The 15,956-nt window shown below is 37.0% G+C and overlaps 3 protein-coding genes across 6 annotated transcripts; 1 reads left to right on the forward strand and 2 right to left on the reverse strand.

Annotated features, from left to right (window-relative positions):
* LOC119081839 lies at positions 1 to 898 on the reverse strand. The gene is made up of 3 exons (XM_037191079.1): positions 726 to 898; positions 558 to 668; positions 1 to 413 (listed from the first exon to the last, which is right to left on the reverse strand). Exons 1-3 carry the CDS (start codon positions 751 to 753, stop codon positions 88 to 90), a joined length of 465 nt encoding a protein of 154 aa, XP_037046974.1. The 5' UTR covers positions 754 to 898; the 3' UTR covers positions 1 to 87.
* A 141-nt stretch (positions 899 to 1,039) lies between these two features.
* On the reverse strand, positions 1,040 to 7,351 carry LOC119081721 (intraflagellar transport protein 122 homolog). The gene is made up of 12 exons (XM_037190863.1): positions 7,215 to 7,351; positions 5,383 to 5,613; positions 5,106 to 5,316; positions 4,053 to 5,045; positions 3,754 to 3,998; positions 3,218 to 3,700; positions 2,731 to 3,153; positions 2,379 to 2,585; positions 2,179 to 2,299; positions 1,909 to 2,065; positions 1,540 to 1,832; positions 1,040 to 1,477 (listed from the first exon to the last, which is right to left on the reverse strand). Exons 1-12 carry the CDS (start codon positions 7,277 to 7,279, stop codon positions 1,385 to 1,387), a joined length of 3,522 nt encoding a protein of 1,173 aa, XP_037046758.1. The 5' UTR covers positions 7,280 to 7,351; the 3' UTR covers positions 1,040 to 1,384.
* Positions 7,041 to 13,354, forward strand: LOC119081732. Of its 4 annotated transcripts, none has more exons than XM_037190900.1 (6): positions 7,041 to 7,058; positions 7,852 to 7,932; positions 8,186 to 9,185; positions 9,554 to 10,305; positions 10,379 to 11,245; positions 12,713 to 13,332. In XM_037190900.1, the coding sequence occupies exons 2-6, from the start codon at positions 7,900 to 7,902 to the stop codon at positions 12,713 to 12,715; spliced, it is 2,655 nt and encodes an 884-aa protein (XP_037046795.1). In that variant the 5' UTR covers positions 7,041 to 7,058; positions 7,852 to 7,899; the 3' UTR covers positions 12,716 to 13,332. The 4 variants fall into 4 exon arrangements, with proteins under 4 accessions (XP_037046795.1, XP_037046792.1, XP_037046791.1 ...); XM_037190897.1 differs by having other exon boundaries at positions 7,048 to 7,231; positions 7,780 to 7,932; XM_037190898.1 differs by lacking the exon at positions 7,041 to 7,058 and adding an exon at positions 7,066 to 7,231.
* Positions 13,355 to 15,956: the final 2,602 nt, after the last annotated feature.

Consider the following 15,956-nt stretch of genomic DNA (forward strand, 5'->3'; position numbering starts at 1 on the left):
AACTTGACTCGACAACTAATTATTACGTACACACCATTTGTAGCTTTTTTTGTTTTTAATCTCAAATGTTCGGATACTTTTACATTTTCAATTTTTTATTTTCAAGCGTAGGTATTCGAAAATGCTGACAACATTATTGACTAATCGCCCAGTGTACAATTTCGTCAACATGCCGAAGAAAAGCATCAAAAAGAACAACAATATCCATTTTACATATCGATAGTGATTTTGCACGACGCCCGTATTTCTATATTCTTGTACACAATGTGGTGGATTTTCTGTTGTCTGATCTTGAGGTTGCGTTTTATCAGTTGGCAACGACCGTGTTTTCCATAAATTGCTTACTTTAGCATTGGGCTCCCACAGGCGGCTCAGCTTAGAGCTGGGCTCAGAAGCTAGGAGCTGTTCAACGCCTAAAGTCAGAAAAGGGTACGAGAAAGGGTATGAAATATTTTATACGTAAAATTGCAGGACCACATTAGTACCTGGTCTGAACATTTTTCCATCTCAAATTCAAAACTCAAAAACGGCAATTTTATTCTATGATAAATACTTACGATCGAACTCAGCTTGCATTGCTTTATATTCCTCGTCTTGGTACTGTCTTATGCCTTCTATTAATTCAGACAATTGAAATTTTTCGTCGGGATTGTTTGTAACGAAATTTCCTAAATATTGCAATGAATAGTCAATATATTTCGAATGGCGAGGTCAAGCATTTTTACTTCTTTTTCCAGCTCGTTGACGGCTCATTTTGTGGTGGAATTAATTACAAATAATTTTAAGTGAAAAATTAATTTAATTTTTATTTAAAGCGGATTTTAGAATAACAAAAATTTTGATGATTGAAAATATTTGAATTTGTTGAAGGAAGTAGATCAATCGTGTCAATGCTTGTTAGATGCAATGTCGACAAAGACTTCAGAGCATAGGATTTTCACTTTTAATCTTTTTCAGATTGAAAGCTTTCCAAATCAGAACATAGTCAGTTTAAACTTTAAAGAACCTCGTGAGAGACAACAAGCGAAACAATTTCATGTTGAGTTTGCTAATAACTTTATTGCATGTTACTACAAATTTGTTCTAAGTGTCTAAACTAAGTTGTTTTTAGGAGTTACCTCATAATTCTAAAAAAAAAGAATTGCACTGGTTTTGGACGGATTTATTTAAATTTTCACAGACGGCATATATCAGTAGTTTAACTATCGGATCTATGACCTAATTTGATTGATTGCAAATCTTTTACTTCATTTTTTAAAATGCTTTTTGCTGTAACTCCTGATTAGTCAGAGCTTGCCATTTATCGATCTAAAAGTTAAAACAACTATATCAAGCCTCTCAGGTCTTATGTCGTTGCTGTCGTGACACATGCATCAGTCGTCTACTAATTTTGATACAAGTTCTCCGAAGGAGTTCGGCAAAATGGACAATGTCCTTTCAGTAGAACTTGCATTTCAAAATCTTCCGAATGGAATGCCTATAATAAAATCAATTTTTAAAGCACAACTTTGAAGTGTTAACAAATTGCGAATGGGTTACCTGCAAGCATTCAGAGCAAATGCTGATCTGCAGTTCAGGCAACAGATTTCGATAATATTTCGTTTTCAATGGTTTTGGCCATTTAACGATTAACACAGATATCGGATCTACAGCCCGTAGAGCGTCTCGATCTAACGTCAACGCTAATGTATCGGTAATGTCTTCATGAATCATAGTATCGGCGAATGGATCTGATTGGCCCATATTGGGTTTAGGTGGTGCCATTAGCAGACGTTCAACCTCGCTGTCGTTTATATCCGATTCTGGATAAAATTCGACAAGTGGCAGAATTTCTGTTGAAAACAACACCAACCATTTGTTAGATGCTACTCCCTACATCAAAGCTTGTAACCATTTTTTGCAACTTACCAAACGACACAAACGAAAACATGTAATCCGACTGACACGACGGGCATCGATTTCCCCGTAAGTGAGAGCTATAATTTGAGCATTTATAGCAAAGTGGTAAAAGTTCTTCTGGATCGTTAAAACCGCCAGGACATGATTTACTTGATATGAAATTAACCTGTGCAATGAAAAATGTTTTCTTTCATAAACTTACTATCTCACATAGTCGCCTCAATTGGCACACTTTTTGAATTCAACAGCACGCAATTTTCAATGTAAATATACACTCACATCAACTTGTTCCTGAATTCCCGGTGGTGCTTTCAGTGATTGCAGACGATTGTTAACTTGTAAATAGAGTTTGTTTGCCGACAAAACTTTGGCTTGTTTGGATAACGTATATAAGACAGCACTGTAGTGGATAACACGGAAAATATTTTCAGTCAAAAATTCAAATTTTCCTTGTACGACGTGACTATATATATACGTACAACATGCTGATCCCTTTCGGTGGCATTCCTGAGTCAATATTAATTTGATTAGCTACATATCGACTCGTGTTGAAGAGGGTTAACGGTGGACTGCTTGTAAATGGCTCTTTAAGATAACTATGTAAAGTACTGTACGCATAATAAATGGTCGATAATCGATGCAATGATGTGTAATTTTCAAGTGGTGATTTAGATGTGTTCATTGAACTGAAACAGGGTACAGTAAATAAAGTTAGAATTAGCAGAATTGAGGAGAAATGAATTATCGATTGGGGCAAAATCGATGCATGATATTGTTACTGAATTCAATAACGTCTGCAAAATATTTCTAGGTTTCGATATAAGAACTTACTCCTCATTTTCCATTAACTGAAGAAACTGCCTAGCTCTAAGCCAAGTATAATAGCTGGCATCCAAAAACCGTTCTTCAGAAATCGCACATTCAGCCAAATTCTTCAAGAGTTTCGAGGCTTCGTCAGGCTTACCAGCCAATAGATATGCTTCTTGTGCTGCCAGAAATTGATCCGAATCTGCCAGCCATTGAGCATGTTGTAAATGTACAGATGGCAGAACTTGTGGCAAATGTTCTGCTAAACGGAAAGCTTCTGCCCAGTCACGTGCTTCGACGTGCAGGTGAACCACTTCAGATTCTTCTCCCAATTTCCGGTAGATTTCAGCAGCCAATGGCAAAGCCTTTAGCCTTCGTAAATTCGCGGCTACCAGTTCTAAGGCGTTTTTTTCGCTTTGACTCAATCGTCGGCCAATATCGTAGAGTCTGGATGCAATAAAGTAACGATTACATCACACAACACCTCGAAAATTGAAACAAAAATATTTACACGTCTGCCCATCCCTGCTCCGCCACAATTTCGATCGCTCGTTCATTTTCACCAGCAGCCAATAAGAGTTCAGCAGCAGCTCTTGGCTCATGAACAGAGCAAGCCCATTCTGCACGCCGTCTCACTAAATCTTTCCGATCATTTGCATCCCCATCCTTTAAGAATTCCTGAGCCAGATCAAACATTCGTAAATCGCTGTACATTGCTAATGCTTTGCTGTTATGTCCACTCTTTTGATATAAACGAGCCGCTTCTTTGAATTTTCCTGCAAACGCTAAACTGTCGGCCTGAAGTACTTCCTTCGGTACATCTCCTCTTTTCTGTCGTTCACGCAGGTCGCTTATTAATTCAAGCCAAGGCAAATTTCGGACTTTAACATAAGCATCCTTAGCTACTTGAAATTGCAATGCATCAACAGCTGATTGAGCTAAACCTTCCCAATCATTGATTGGCACACCTAAACATGCTACTTGGTACGCATCTCTGAAACAGAAACATTACAGCAAAGGAATGTCTAGAGCGTTGAGAATTCTTACTCAAACAAACCAGACTCTACAAACTGCCACATCGTGGACCCCAGAGCTAATGGTATATTGTGCATTGCATTTCCTCGTAAACAGAAAGCTGTTGAACCGCATACGCCAACCACAACACCTGTCATGTTTTGAGGACTTCTTGGAGGCAACGAGCCGACTCTAACGCTCAGTCCACCAGTTGTATGAGAATAGCATACCATCGATTGTAAATGTGTGTTCCACGCAACCGAATTTACTCCCGAGTCCTAAGTTGTAAATTTCTGTATGATCTTGAATGAATCTTTATTAACCAATAGTACCTGATACAGCATGGTGTCAGTTAATAGGTCTCTCACAACTAAACGACCAGAGTCATCTACAACTGCCAGTTTAGTTCTAGTTGAATTTATATCTAAACATCTGACGGACGATAGTACTGTCGTTACCAAAATGGGCAACGGATTATCCAAAAATATTCGCCAGACTTGACCATTTTTCAGGCCCAGCAATAATCCCTCTTTGCCTTGTGGACCACCTGTGACTTTAATGTATCGAATATAGCTGTCCATGATCCATTCTCTTTGCAAAGTACCAGTAAAATCTAAGCTTTGTAGTTTCTTCTCTTGACACAAAACTAAATTCATCCCACAAACGACTAACAAGCTGCAGTCAAATTTTTTAGAAATTTTTTCTTTGACCTTGTAGTGCATTGGCTGATGCTCACCAGAATTCAACTCATACAAAACAACGCGTTCCGGTAGCTGAACGGCTAATCTGTTCCGATAGATTGCTAACTTCTGAACTAAATCACGACATTTGATACGAACTTTTTGACCGGAAACCAAATGCTGAATTATGACATCGCACATATTCTCGCGGAAGGCATAACGTTCCCGGTATAATGCGTGAACAGTGCTGAAAGCCAGATTGTAACTGGCTACTGTGCCATCCTGGCATCCCACAACTATTGAACCACCTGAAGGGCTTATTGCTGTTGACCAAATCCAGCTTTCATGTGTTTCACCCAAAACTCCCAAACGAATTCCATCTTTTGTAAATAGCTGAATGGCTTTGTTGCAACCAGCAACCGTAATAAATTCACCATCTGGTGAATAACCCAGTGTTAATGGATCGAAACCAAGGGAACGCTCTTTTCCAATCATTTGACCGCCGAGAGAAAAGAACGAAATAGTTTGTCCCCAGTCAATAACGCAAAGTGTATCAGCAGAATCGTTACTGTTGGACGGATTCCAGGCAACACCTGAAACGGGACTTGATGCTGGTCTTTCAACTCTCCCTCTTTCCTCGCCAGCCTAAAGTAGAAATGAATTTACTTTATGGTTCTATTTCTTCACAACATGGCCATCTCTTACTTTATTTCGAATCGATACGCTACCACTTTGTAGTCCCAGTGCGATGTATTGCCCATCATTCGTCCACGCGCAACAAGTGATCTTAATCCCGAGTTTGTGTTTTTGAATAGCTTTTTGATCGGCTGACCAAAAAGCAAGATCATTTGCCGAACAAGAAGCTAGTGTGTGAGAAACTGGATTGAATGCCAAGCATAACACAGAGTCGTTGTGACTGATAAAGACAAGAATTGTATTCTCATGATTGGTTGTAATTCAATGTAGGAGTATGTACACTCACGTGTATTTTAACAGACCATCTTTAGTGTTCATCCAAACGATTACCGACTTATCAGCTCCACCTGACGCAAACTTCTTCCCATCCTTAGCATAGCCCAAACAGTAGACGGTATCTTTGTGGGCGCCCAAAGCATCCAGTAAAATTCCCTCAATCGGTTCATAGACCAAAACTCGGTTACCAGTAGCTACGAGTAGTTGATTTCCACTAGGACTGTAGCAGAGTGATTGAATACTGTGAAAAATCGTTTTACTATTGAGTTTATTACTTAGCCTTTCGAAAACTGCAAGCATATTGGTAATATGCTAGGATAATTATTAAATCTTTTACTTGATTTGATCTAAATATTTTCGATAGCCTGAAATAAAATCTTTGACTTCATTTGTTTTAAAATGAATTTTACTACATAGGACGACGTTATATTAAGCTCATTATTTAGTTTTGTCAGATGATAACAGACGATATTTACATTATCCATGATTCTTCTGTATCTGATCTTCTCCTGAAGTTGTCACATTTAAATCCGTTATAAAAATTTCAGTGGTAATGATGGTTTCAGTGATGGAAAAAGATCATAATTCCGTCAAGAAAATTACGGCATCATTTCATGATCGTTTTCAGTCAAATATGTTCACCTGGCCTTAAAAGATTTCATCTGGTCTAGAGCGAAAGCAGTTCAAATCGACCAACGAAAGCTAACGGGAGGACAATTGATTAACATTGATGGTTAGGACTCTGTACTTAAACAGATTGCGGCATTAAATTTCAGTTTATTCACAATTCCAACGTCAGTTTGCAAAACGCTCGCTTACTTTCAATAAGCTCTCTTTAAGGAACCACATAGCTTTCCGAGTCATGTTTACCCTTGGTAATATATGCCCACTCAAGATATTCAAGCCAAAAATTCCAAAAATTCATACCATAAGTGCGCCAATAATTTAAATATTTACAGCTGACATATGACTGTTAGATGGCGCACTGACGGAGTGAATTCGTTTATTTACCATTGCACCAATTGTTATGTCAGTAAAGATTGTATTTATTAGGACCCTAGGATGCCATTATAACATTCATTGGACGTTAGTAACACGCAGAGGTCATTAGTATAAAATTAAAAGTTCCTTTTGAATTCTGACCTCGGTTACCAATCTTGTTTTTAATTATTTCACAGACGGCAAGTTTATCGTTAGGAATGTTGTGGAATCTGTTCTTTGTATGAGGATTTTCGACAGACTAGTATGTGTTCAGCTGAATAAATAAATCATTTATGCTACCAATGCACTTCAAGCAAACATGATCATAGTCGACAGCTGCCAAATATAGTACTATTTTGTATAAAACTGTGTTTTACAGTTGCATGACACTGAAACACTGTCCAGTTTCAGTACCCTAGAGTGCCACGGATGCTTGAAGTGCGTTGACGCTACCTATTTTTGACAAACTTAAATAAAATCCTTCATTTCATCTATTCTCAACTTTTTTACTACAGTGCATGTGATTTGTCTAAACTGTCTCCTTTACCCTACGTAACTAAGAACAAATGCGAGGGAAAAAGAAGATACATGTATGAGTTGCATACACACGTAATCGTAAACTGTGTTCATTCACACAAACGTCATATCCCTTTGTTTGTGTTGAGGTATGAAAAAAAAGCCGATGAGGAATTTTCACATTCTCATGTAACTTATTCACTTCGAGACCGTCATATCTTTAATTTTACTTAAGAAATTAATTGAAGAAACGTGCTTTACGATAAACCGCGTATCGGATTTGTTTAATTGAACCGTTGAATGTCGAAAGATCGCTTAATCAATAATACAAATATCAAGCCTTACCTAGTCGCTTCGTTATTGTGAGTTTGTTCACTAATTCTATCAATCCACTTCGGAATAGCTCTCATTTTGAATGTTTTGTGGAAACAAATTTATTTATTTAGTTTATTTGAGCATTCCAAACAAATAATTCGAACAGTTAGTTTACAACATTTTAGATATTTAGGTCGCTTGTGACAGAAAACATCTTTTCGTACCAGCTTTTCTTCCACCGAAGTTGCTAAGCAACCAAAACACCTCACAACACCATTTTTCAACCCATTAATTTCTGCCGCCATATTGCTCTGTCGCATTCGTTCATCGCTACGTTCATTGTTGACAGCTAACCGGATATAATACATGTTATAATACGCCTCACAAAATCGAATCAGCAACAGCAAATGTGATAAAATTAATTAATTTTGAATGAACGCAGCCGGTATTAGGTCATTTAACGTTTGAAAATTAATTTATCTGAAAAAAACATAGGAAATCGCAAACTCGGATTGATAATTTAGTTTAATAATAATAATCAGTTCAGTCCGGTGACTGTGTTGCAGTCGTTCATTTTGGTTTTTTTTTTTTTGAGCCGATGAGCGACATTTCAATTTTCGGATCCGCCATGTTAAATTCAGTTCATTTTTGCTCCGATTGTATTTAGTTTTTGCAAACAATTTATGCGCGTTCGATCGCGCTACAATTTACAAAAATGAAAAAAATAGCTCAGCCAACTATTCGCAAGGTTAGTACAGTGATTATATTTAGAGAATTACTAAAGTGTTCGATAAATGGTGATGAATCTTTTTTTTTAAAAACGCGTTTGTGGTAGCCTAGTCAAACTGTAGATGGGGACGCCTTTTGACTGATGAATTTTCAATTCAATGGACTGAATGTTGTGTGTGATTTTTTTTTGTGGTTAAAAAGTTTTTTGTTGTTTTTGTTGAGAATTCGTTTGATTTTCGCAGAAAATGAACGTTTTTAATTATTGATTTTAGGTGTACGGCCAGACCAGTCCACAAGATACACAACAAATGAATACCGTACGTAAAATAAACAGCTTGCTTTCAAGCGGAGCCGTCAGCGTCACCGGTCCGACACAATCTCGCTTATTTAAGCAGAAAATTCAACAACCCGTTGCTGTTAAACAAGAATGCTACATTTGTGATGAACATTGTGGTGCTAATGGCATTCCGCTGACAGAAGCGCTGACAACAGTTACAAATACCAAAATTCCAAATAAAATTGGCCGTGTTGTTGGCGAAGATTTTATGGTTATCATCAGCGTCGATGACTTGGTGTGCAAACGATGTTTGGCATTGTTCAATCAGATGGACCGGTTGGAGAACGATTTGGAGCGTGTTAAAGGGAACATTTTAAATTTTATAAACAAGAAATACAAACTAAATGACAATGATAGTAAGACTACGTTGTCATCGCAACCGGCCACCAAATTGCAAAGAATTAATTCGAGTGGTCCACAAATAACGTACAGCCGAAAGACCAACGGTGATGATGATGAGGTGACATTAACTCGAAAGGTAGCCACAATGCCAACGCTACAGGCATTTCAAAAAGATTCTGGCGAATTTTACGATACGTCAAATGATAAGCAGACCATTCAGACCACAATGGGAACTCAGATTCGACAGCACACAACAATAACGCCGGTCCAAGCAAAGAAACCGCAATCGGTAACCACCAGGATGTACAAGTGTGTGTCATGCGATTTCAAAACGTGCGACTTGAAAGAGTTCACTCCTCATTACGATGTCTGCAAAGCTAAGAATTCCGGTCTCCGTTGTAAAGTGTGTAAAAAAGGATTTGCCAATTCGGCTATGTTGAAGGCGCATATGGACGAGAAGCATGCGAAAGAGTTTGTGTGCAGTATCTGTTGCATTAATTATGTTAATGAAATTTCGCTGAAGAAACACATGGAAACCAATCATCCTGATGTCAAAACGATTATTGAGACCGCTGCAGCGCCAGTAGGAATAAGTAAGTGGATTTTTATGGAATAATTTTTCTCGGGTTGACCCGATTCTCGTAGTTGTTTGTGTAGGTTTGCCCTGAAGGTTTATAAAGACTTTCCTACACTTAAAACATGACTGCCACGTATTGACGACATTTTGCTTCAACGTTCTAATCTAAGTCAAAACCTCAAAACCTTACGGTTCTCCTTTTTCGTTGTGGATTGTAATCACCACCACCATTCATTTCGCTGTTTTGTCTCAACATTTGTTTGACACAAAGTGTAAAATCCAACTACACTCTTTCTTCTCCCTCCTCAGTCTGATGACATTAAAGTAGTGTCGAAGGATTCCATTACGCCCAACACCCAACTAAATTCAACCAATTCGTTTCAGGTCAATTGTTCACCTGTACCCAATGCAGTTTCAAGACGAATGATAAGCAAGGCTTCGACGAGCATATTAAAAAGCACAACAAAGTGAAACCCTTCAAATGTCGCATCTGTGCCGCACGCTTCGAAACTAGAGAATTAGCTGCCGTTCATGCGAAAACTCATCAACCGGATTATTTTAAATGTGGCAAATGTTCTGTGTCATTCCCGCAACGTGAACTTTTAATGAAACATTTCGAAACACATAAGCAATCAGCCCAGATCCAAAGCGTTCAGCAAGTCCAACAAACTCAACAGCCGTCTCAACAGGACTTGACAACGCAAAAACTGTTACAGGACACCATTGACGAAGCGCTACGCGGCGACAACAGTGGTGAAATGGATCCCAAAATCGACTTCTTTTCATGTAATGCCTGCTCTCTTACCTTTATACAAGAGAACTACTACAATCAGCACATGGAAACACATAAACGAGAAGGAACGAAAAAATCTGTGCCGACAACCAATTCACAAAGTCTTATACGCCAGGAGGTTCGAAATACGAACGCCACAATATTACACACGCAAACGAATTCGATATCGGATGCTGACATCGAAAGCATGTTTGAGAAAATGCATTCGGACAAAGTGGAGAATGAAGGCAACAGCAACAGCAGCGAAATGGTCATAACGAGCCAACAGAATTCAGTCGGCGGAATTTCGTTCAGCATTACAATACCACAACAAGAGGATGGTTCACAACAAAATTCACAAGAGGTGCGTTACATCTGAATAGCACGTATGTGTTGGGTCCTACCTTGATAACACACATTTTTTTCATTCATTTTAGGGATCCAACGACGGTAAGAACGACGAGGAAGCCAATCGAATGGGTATTGATATGCCAAATCTTGATCACGCAGACGATCAAGAGCAAAACCTTGAGCAGCAAGAACAGCATTCTGGGCCGGTTAGTATGCCGAGCCTTGATGATGACGGTGACGATTCCAGCCATCCTTCGAACACTGAACAAATCCCAATGGATTTAGAAGAGATGCAAAATGCCGCCGAAAGTGGTCAAATCAAATTCATTATGAACGAGGATGGTCAAATATTACAATTAGATAATCACATCATCACAACTGACGCAGACGGAAACCAAATTCTTGTTCAAGGCACCGACAGCGAACAAATTCAACAACTGTTACAGAGCGTTGGCGTGCTACAAGGCGAAAGCGACGGGGAAACATATCAAATGATTCAAGGCGAAAATAACCAAATGATTCTAGTACAAGGTGAAGGCAATGAGGCTCAGTTAATTGATGCATCCATGTTGAGCGAGGATGGCCACTTAGTGATTCAACACGAAAATGATGGAGGATTACCCGAAGGAATGCACATCGTTAATGAGGACGGTGTTCAGGTACCTGTCTCTTTTGCAATCACTTCGCAACAACAGCACGAACAATTGGACGAGGATGGGGCTGTTGATCAGCAACAACAGATGGAAGAACATGAAGCTGATGAAGATCATAAAGAAAACTTTATGGAAACGAATGCAGAAGAAGAAGCCCATCAAGCAACTGAAGAAAATAGTACAACAACAACTGAAACTGCAATGAAAACGGAAGCTTCTTCACCAACACACCCCGTGTCGTCAACAACAGGAGAAGGATTTTTCAACATAGAAGATTTAATGCAGCAACCGGAGCAAAAGGTGAGTTAGACTTTCAGAATCGCTTTAGTTTTGCTCTCTATGAGCCTATGACTCTCCCTTATTAATCCTATGAGTTGGAACTCATTTTAGCTAGTACTAAGTCTTATTCCTTGCTTCATCATTCTCCGGATTAATTTTGCTTATTTATTTTCGGGATTGTTTCGGTAATGAATAATTAGATCGCGGAATGGGCGGGCGTCTCAATAATCGAAATTTACAAAAAGAAATTGCCCAATTGTCTTCTGCTGCTTGCCACGATTCGTAGTTTCTTAACAGATCTGAAAATGTTTTTCTCTTGCGAACGAAGTTGACCTTCGTGAAGGTCTCCTCGGCTTTCCGACGAATAATTTAGACAACTTTTAGTGAAGAGACTTCTAACATTCTGATAGGATCTATCACAAGTAGAAAGTGAATTATGGTGAATTTCTATCAAATTGGTTCTCTCATCATATTTCATGTTTTCGTTACTCACGGGTCATCGCGTTATCTGAGATGTGATCCACACTTCCGATAAATTCAGATCTAACCAGCCATTTACCAAAAACCAATTCTTACGGATCTGCGCTAGTTGCAAAGCGTTTAGTTATTTCTAATCTGAATGGCCGATGTAGTAGTGCCATTAGTCCGTATTTTACTTGCTATTTAAGAGGCATAGATGCCTAGCTAAAATTGTAGCCTACATTTGTGTGCCTCGTATCCCAATTTTGATGGTATGTTGTCATCACAAACCTTTTTTGAAAAATGTACGACGGCAACAACGGCCAAGAACCGCTGACCAGCCATTTACCAAAAACCAATTCTTACGGATCTGCGCTAGTTGCAAAGCGTTTAGTTATTTCTAATCTGAATGGCCGATGTAGTAGTGCCATTAGTCCATATTTTACTTGCTATTTAAGAGGCATCGATGCCTAGCTAAAATTGTAGCCTACATTTGTGTGCCTCGTATCCCAATTTTGATATAGTATGTTTTCATCACAAACCTTTTTTGAAAAATGTACGACGGCAACAACGGCCAAGATTGTGTTAGACTTAAATAAAAATTAGTTTTGTTTGTAGTCGTTTCACCAGCTCTGAAAAAAGTCAGCGGTTCAACGAAATTTTCAGCGTTTTCAGAGCTGGTCAAACTGATACAACCAAATCTATTTTCTTTTGAAACCTAACACATTCATGGTCGTTATTGCGGTCCTATATTTTTGAAAAAGGATTTTGGTGGAAAGGTATTATCAAAAGTAAACTAAAATCCAACATTTAAAAAAACGCCCAAATTTATGCTTTTCAGCAAAGCATCGATGCGTCTTAAGGGGTAATTAACATAATTTAATAGAACTTTGATTGCATCCGGATTGCGCACTATGAATTTAAAAATCCTGAACACTAATGTCATTCTACCTACACACTAAGTCGAAATTGTACCTAGGACTGAATAGTCTTCCACTCACTGATGCCATTTTTATATATTTTTTACAGTAAAAGATGAATGAAGGGACACAACCTACGCTAAATAGAGTTCTGCTTTAAACAACAACAACAATATGGAAAAACCGTCATTTCAAATGAGAGATCCTGCTCCGTTCAATTTTTAATTAAAAGTTTAATTTCGGAATTAATTTTAGTTTTTTTTTCTCTTTTTTTTCGGACGCAAATTGCATCCGGTTAAATTTTATTATTATTGTTTATTGTTAATGGAATTGTGCTAAGGAACAAAAAAGAAGCAACAATAAGTAGAAAAAGAACAGGGAAGATAAAAAATGGTATTTGATTTAATTGGAAATGATTAAATAAAAAGAAAAGTGTGACGATGAAATGAAAAATCATAAAAACGTTCTTTTTTCTCACTTATTGAATTGAATTTGACGACTTGTATTAAAAATGATAAAGAAAAGGGAAAATCGATGGATGGATGACATGATGAATATATATAAATAGAAATAAATTGGAAACTTTGGGGTTTCGAACGATTAAAAGGTTTAAAAAAGAAAAAAATTAATTAATCCCACACACATAAGAATACTATTCTTCGGAGAAAATCACTAAAGACAAAAATGTGTAACGTGAAAATATAAAATAAAAATAAAAAACGGAAAAAGTAAACAAAATGCATAACAAATACAGAGATGGACATGTTTCCGGAAACGGTTTGATTTGTTTAGCGCAGAAAAACAATTAGAATTATTAAATAATTGTGTAATTTAATTAAAAAAATTTTAAAATTTACAAAAAAAAGAAGAAGAAAGAAAATAAAATTTACAGAAAAAACCCTTAAATATGTTAATGATATATTTTATTCTTATAAAAACACAATAACTGTATTAGGCTACGCATTGAAGAAATAAATTGATTGAACATCTAAAAATGATCGTTCTTTCTTCTCTTTCATCTGTTATCGATAACGACGACAAAAATAATGACAAGCTCTGGGTAATATGGCCGTTTATATAGTAGAATGCATGTTACAAAAATTGAAGTACTAGATTTGAAATCAACAGATAAAACATACTTTGATCGATGGTAGTAATAGATCCGATAATTATACTGGTCGTATGATTGCCGCATGTAACAGGTTAATGCAACTCAGCACGACAGAGTAAAATAAACCAGGGAGGAGCGCTTGATTTGACTAAGGACCTGAATTATTCAGTAGTAGGGAGTAGCGTTTCCAGGTCTCCTACACCTCCTAAAATTCCTACAATTTCAAAAATTCTCCTAAAAAATCTCCTAAATCTTTTAAAGCTTCTAAAATGATACTTCGAAAATATAAATCAGGATCAAGATCAATCCATTGATGATTGGGATAAGTAAAATAACACAAAAATTACTTTTCTCAATACAGCAATTGTTTTTGGAAATTCTGTAAAATGTTAGTGTTGGTTGAGCTTTTTGGTAACTTTGGGTGAGACTACAATTTTTCTTGATAGATTCATTTCCCATCCTGTAAAATCGGCCACCCCTAAATACCTAGTCGAAGAGAATGCTACAACGTGCCTTTAACTTTGCTACATTCTAGAACGAAGAAGGCAATACTTGATGAATTTACAACGAAAGCTCCTAAAAATCTCCTAAAACGTAAGACTCAAAACCTCTACAACTCCTAAAATTGGACGATTTTTAAAGCGTGTGTGGCTTGCTTTGACAAAAGTATTTCGTTTTTTAAGGCCTGCGGGTCGGTTCGATGCAGAATGGTCCTCTGATCAAAAAAATAGGAAAAAAAAAATTAAGTTCGAAGCTCCCATGCGCACCTCTGAAAACCGCCGTTTTGGTCCAAAAGTCATAGTAAGATCAGTTCTGCCGACTGTGTGGAAAAAAATTGTTAAGTGTATATGATAATTACTCGTAGAGACCGTGGCTTAAATTTGGAATACTTTAAAATTAAAAAATATTTGAATCACCTATAAAAAATTACAAAAAGCACTCCCGACTTTTTCGTATTTTTTTTGGATTTAAAGCTTTCTAAAGTCTGTGACTGGAAAGCAATATAGCAGAATCTATGCAAAAACGGTTCCAAATTGTTCTTAGTATTGCTGGCGTTAATGCCAGAGTAATTATCATATACAATTACTTAACTAATTTTTTCTACACAGTCGGCAGAACTGATCTCACTATGGCTTTGTCACCGAAAAGTAGGTTTTTAGAGTTGCGCATGGGAGCTTCGAACTTTGATTTTTTTTTGTTATTTTCGCCTTAAAAAACCAAATACTTTTGTCAAAACGCTACACCCTATATCAGTAGCCTTATATTTTGAGAATAAAGTTAATTCAATTTTTGTCAGTGTTCATTTGAGTTCATTTCCAGTGTGTTAGGTCCCTTACTTACTTCATTTTCTAGATGAAGTTACGAATTTTCTAGTCTAAGATCCACTCAATTTTTCATAGTCGGCGAACTTTGACGACTCACGAAACATACTTTTTCGACAAACTTCTTTCGGTTTTTTTTTTATAAAGCTACAGTCAAAGGCAGTCAATTTTCAGCATAAATTTGCTTCAGCTGTTTTTCAGCTGATCCACACATACAATCAAAACTGGTTTTCCTTGTTCATACGGTTGAAGCTGCTACACGCACGCGCATGATAGTGGTAAAACCGTATAAAGACGTATAAACGGTTGTGATTGTTTGTATGGATCAGCTGAAAAACAGCTGAAGCCGAGGGGTGACGCACTTCCATTTAATCCATTTAATCCATTAAATCCATTTAATCCATTTAATCCATTTAATCCAAAAAAAATTTTTTAGTTTTACCGAAATAATTAGGCTACCCACCTGAAAAATTTGTAAAGTAATTGCGAAAAATAGATTTGCACGATCACCAGCTCGTTTAGGTACTCGTGAGGTAAAGGAAATTTTTTTTTTTGTTAAAAATGGTATTAAATTTATTTAATCCATTTAATCCATTTAATCCACTTTACACCAAAAACTCCTAAAAGTGGATTTTTTTCGCTTTTTAACATTGTAGTATGAGTTGTAGTACGTGGTTCGATCAAAATCAACAATTTTTAAGACTTTTACAGTATTTTGTAAAATGAAGTTTTTTTGTATTTAATCCATTTAATCCAATTTTTATTCCATTTAATCCATTAAATCCATTTAATCCATTTAATCCATTAAATCCATTTAATACCATTTAATCCATTTAATCCATTTAATCTAGAAGTGAGTTACCCCTCGGCTGAAGCTAATTTATGCTGAAAATTGACTGCCTTTGACTGTAACAAAAATC

Source organism: Bradysia coprophila, unplaced genomic scaffold (assembly GCF_014529535.1).
Source record: "Bradysia coprophila strain Holo2 unplaced genomic scaffold, BU_Bcop_v1 contig_358, whole genome shotgun sequence".
Taxonomy (NCBI): domain Eukaryota; kingdom Metazoa; phylum Arthropoda; class Insecta; order Diptera; family Sciaridae; genus Bradysia; species Bradysia coprophila.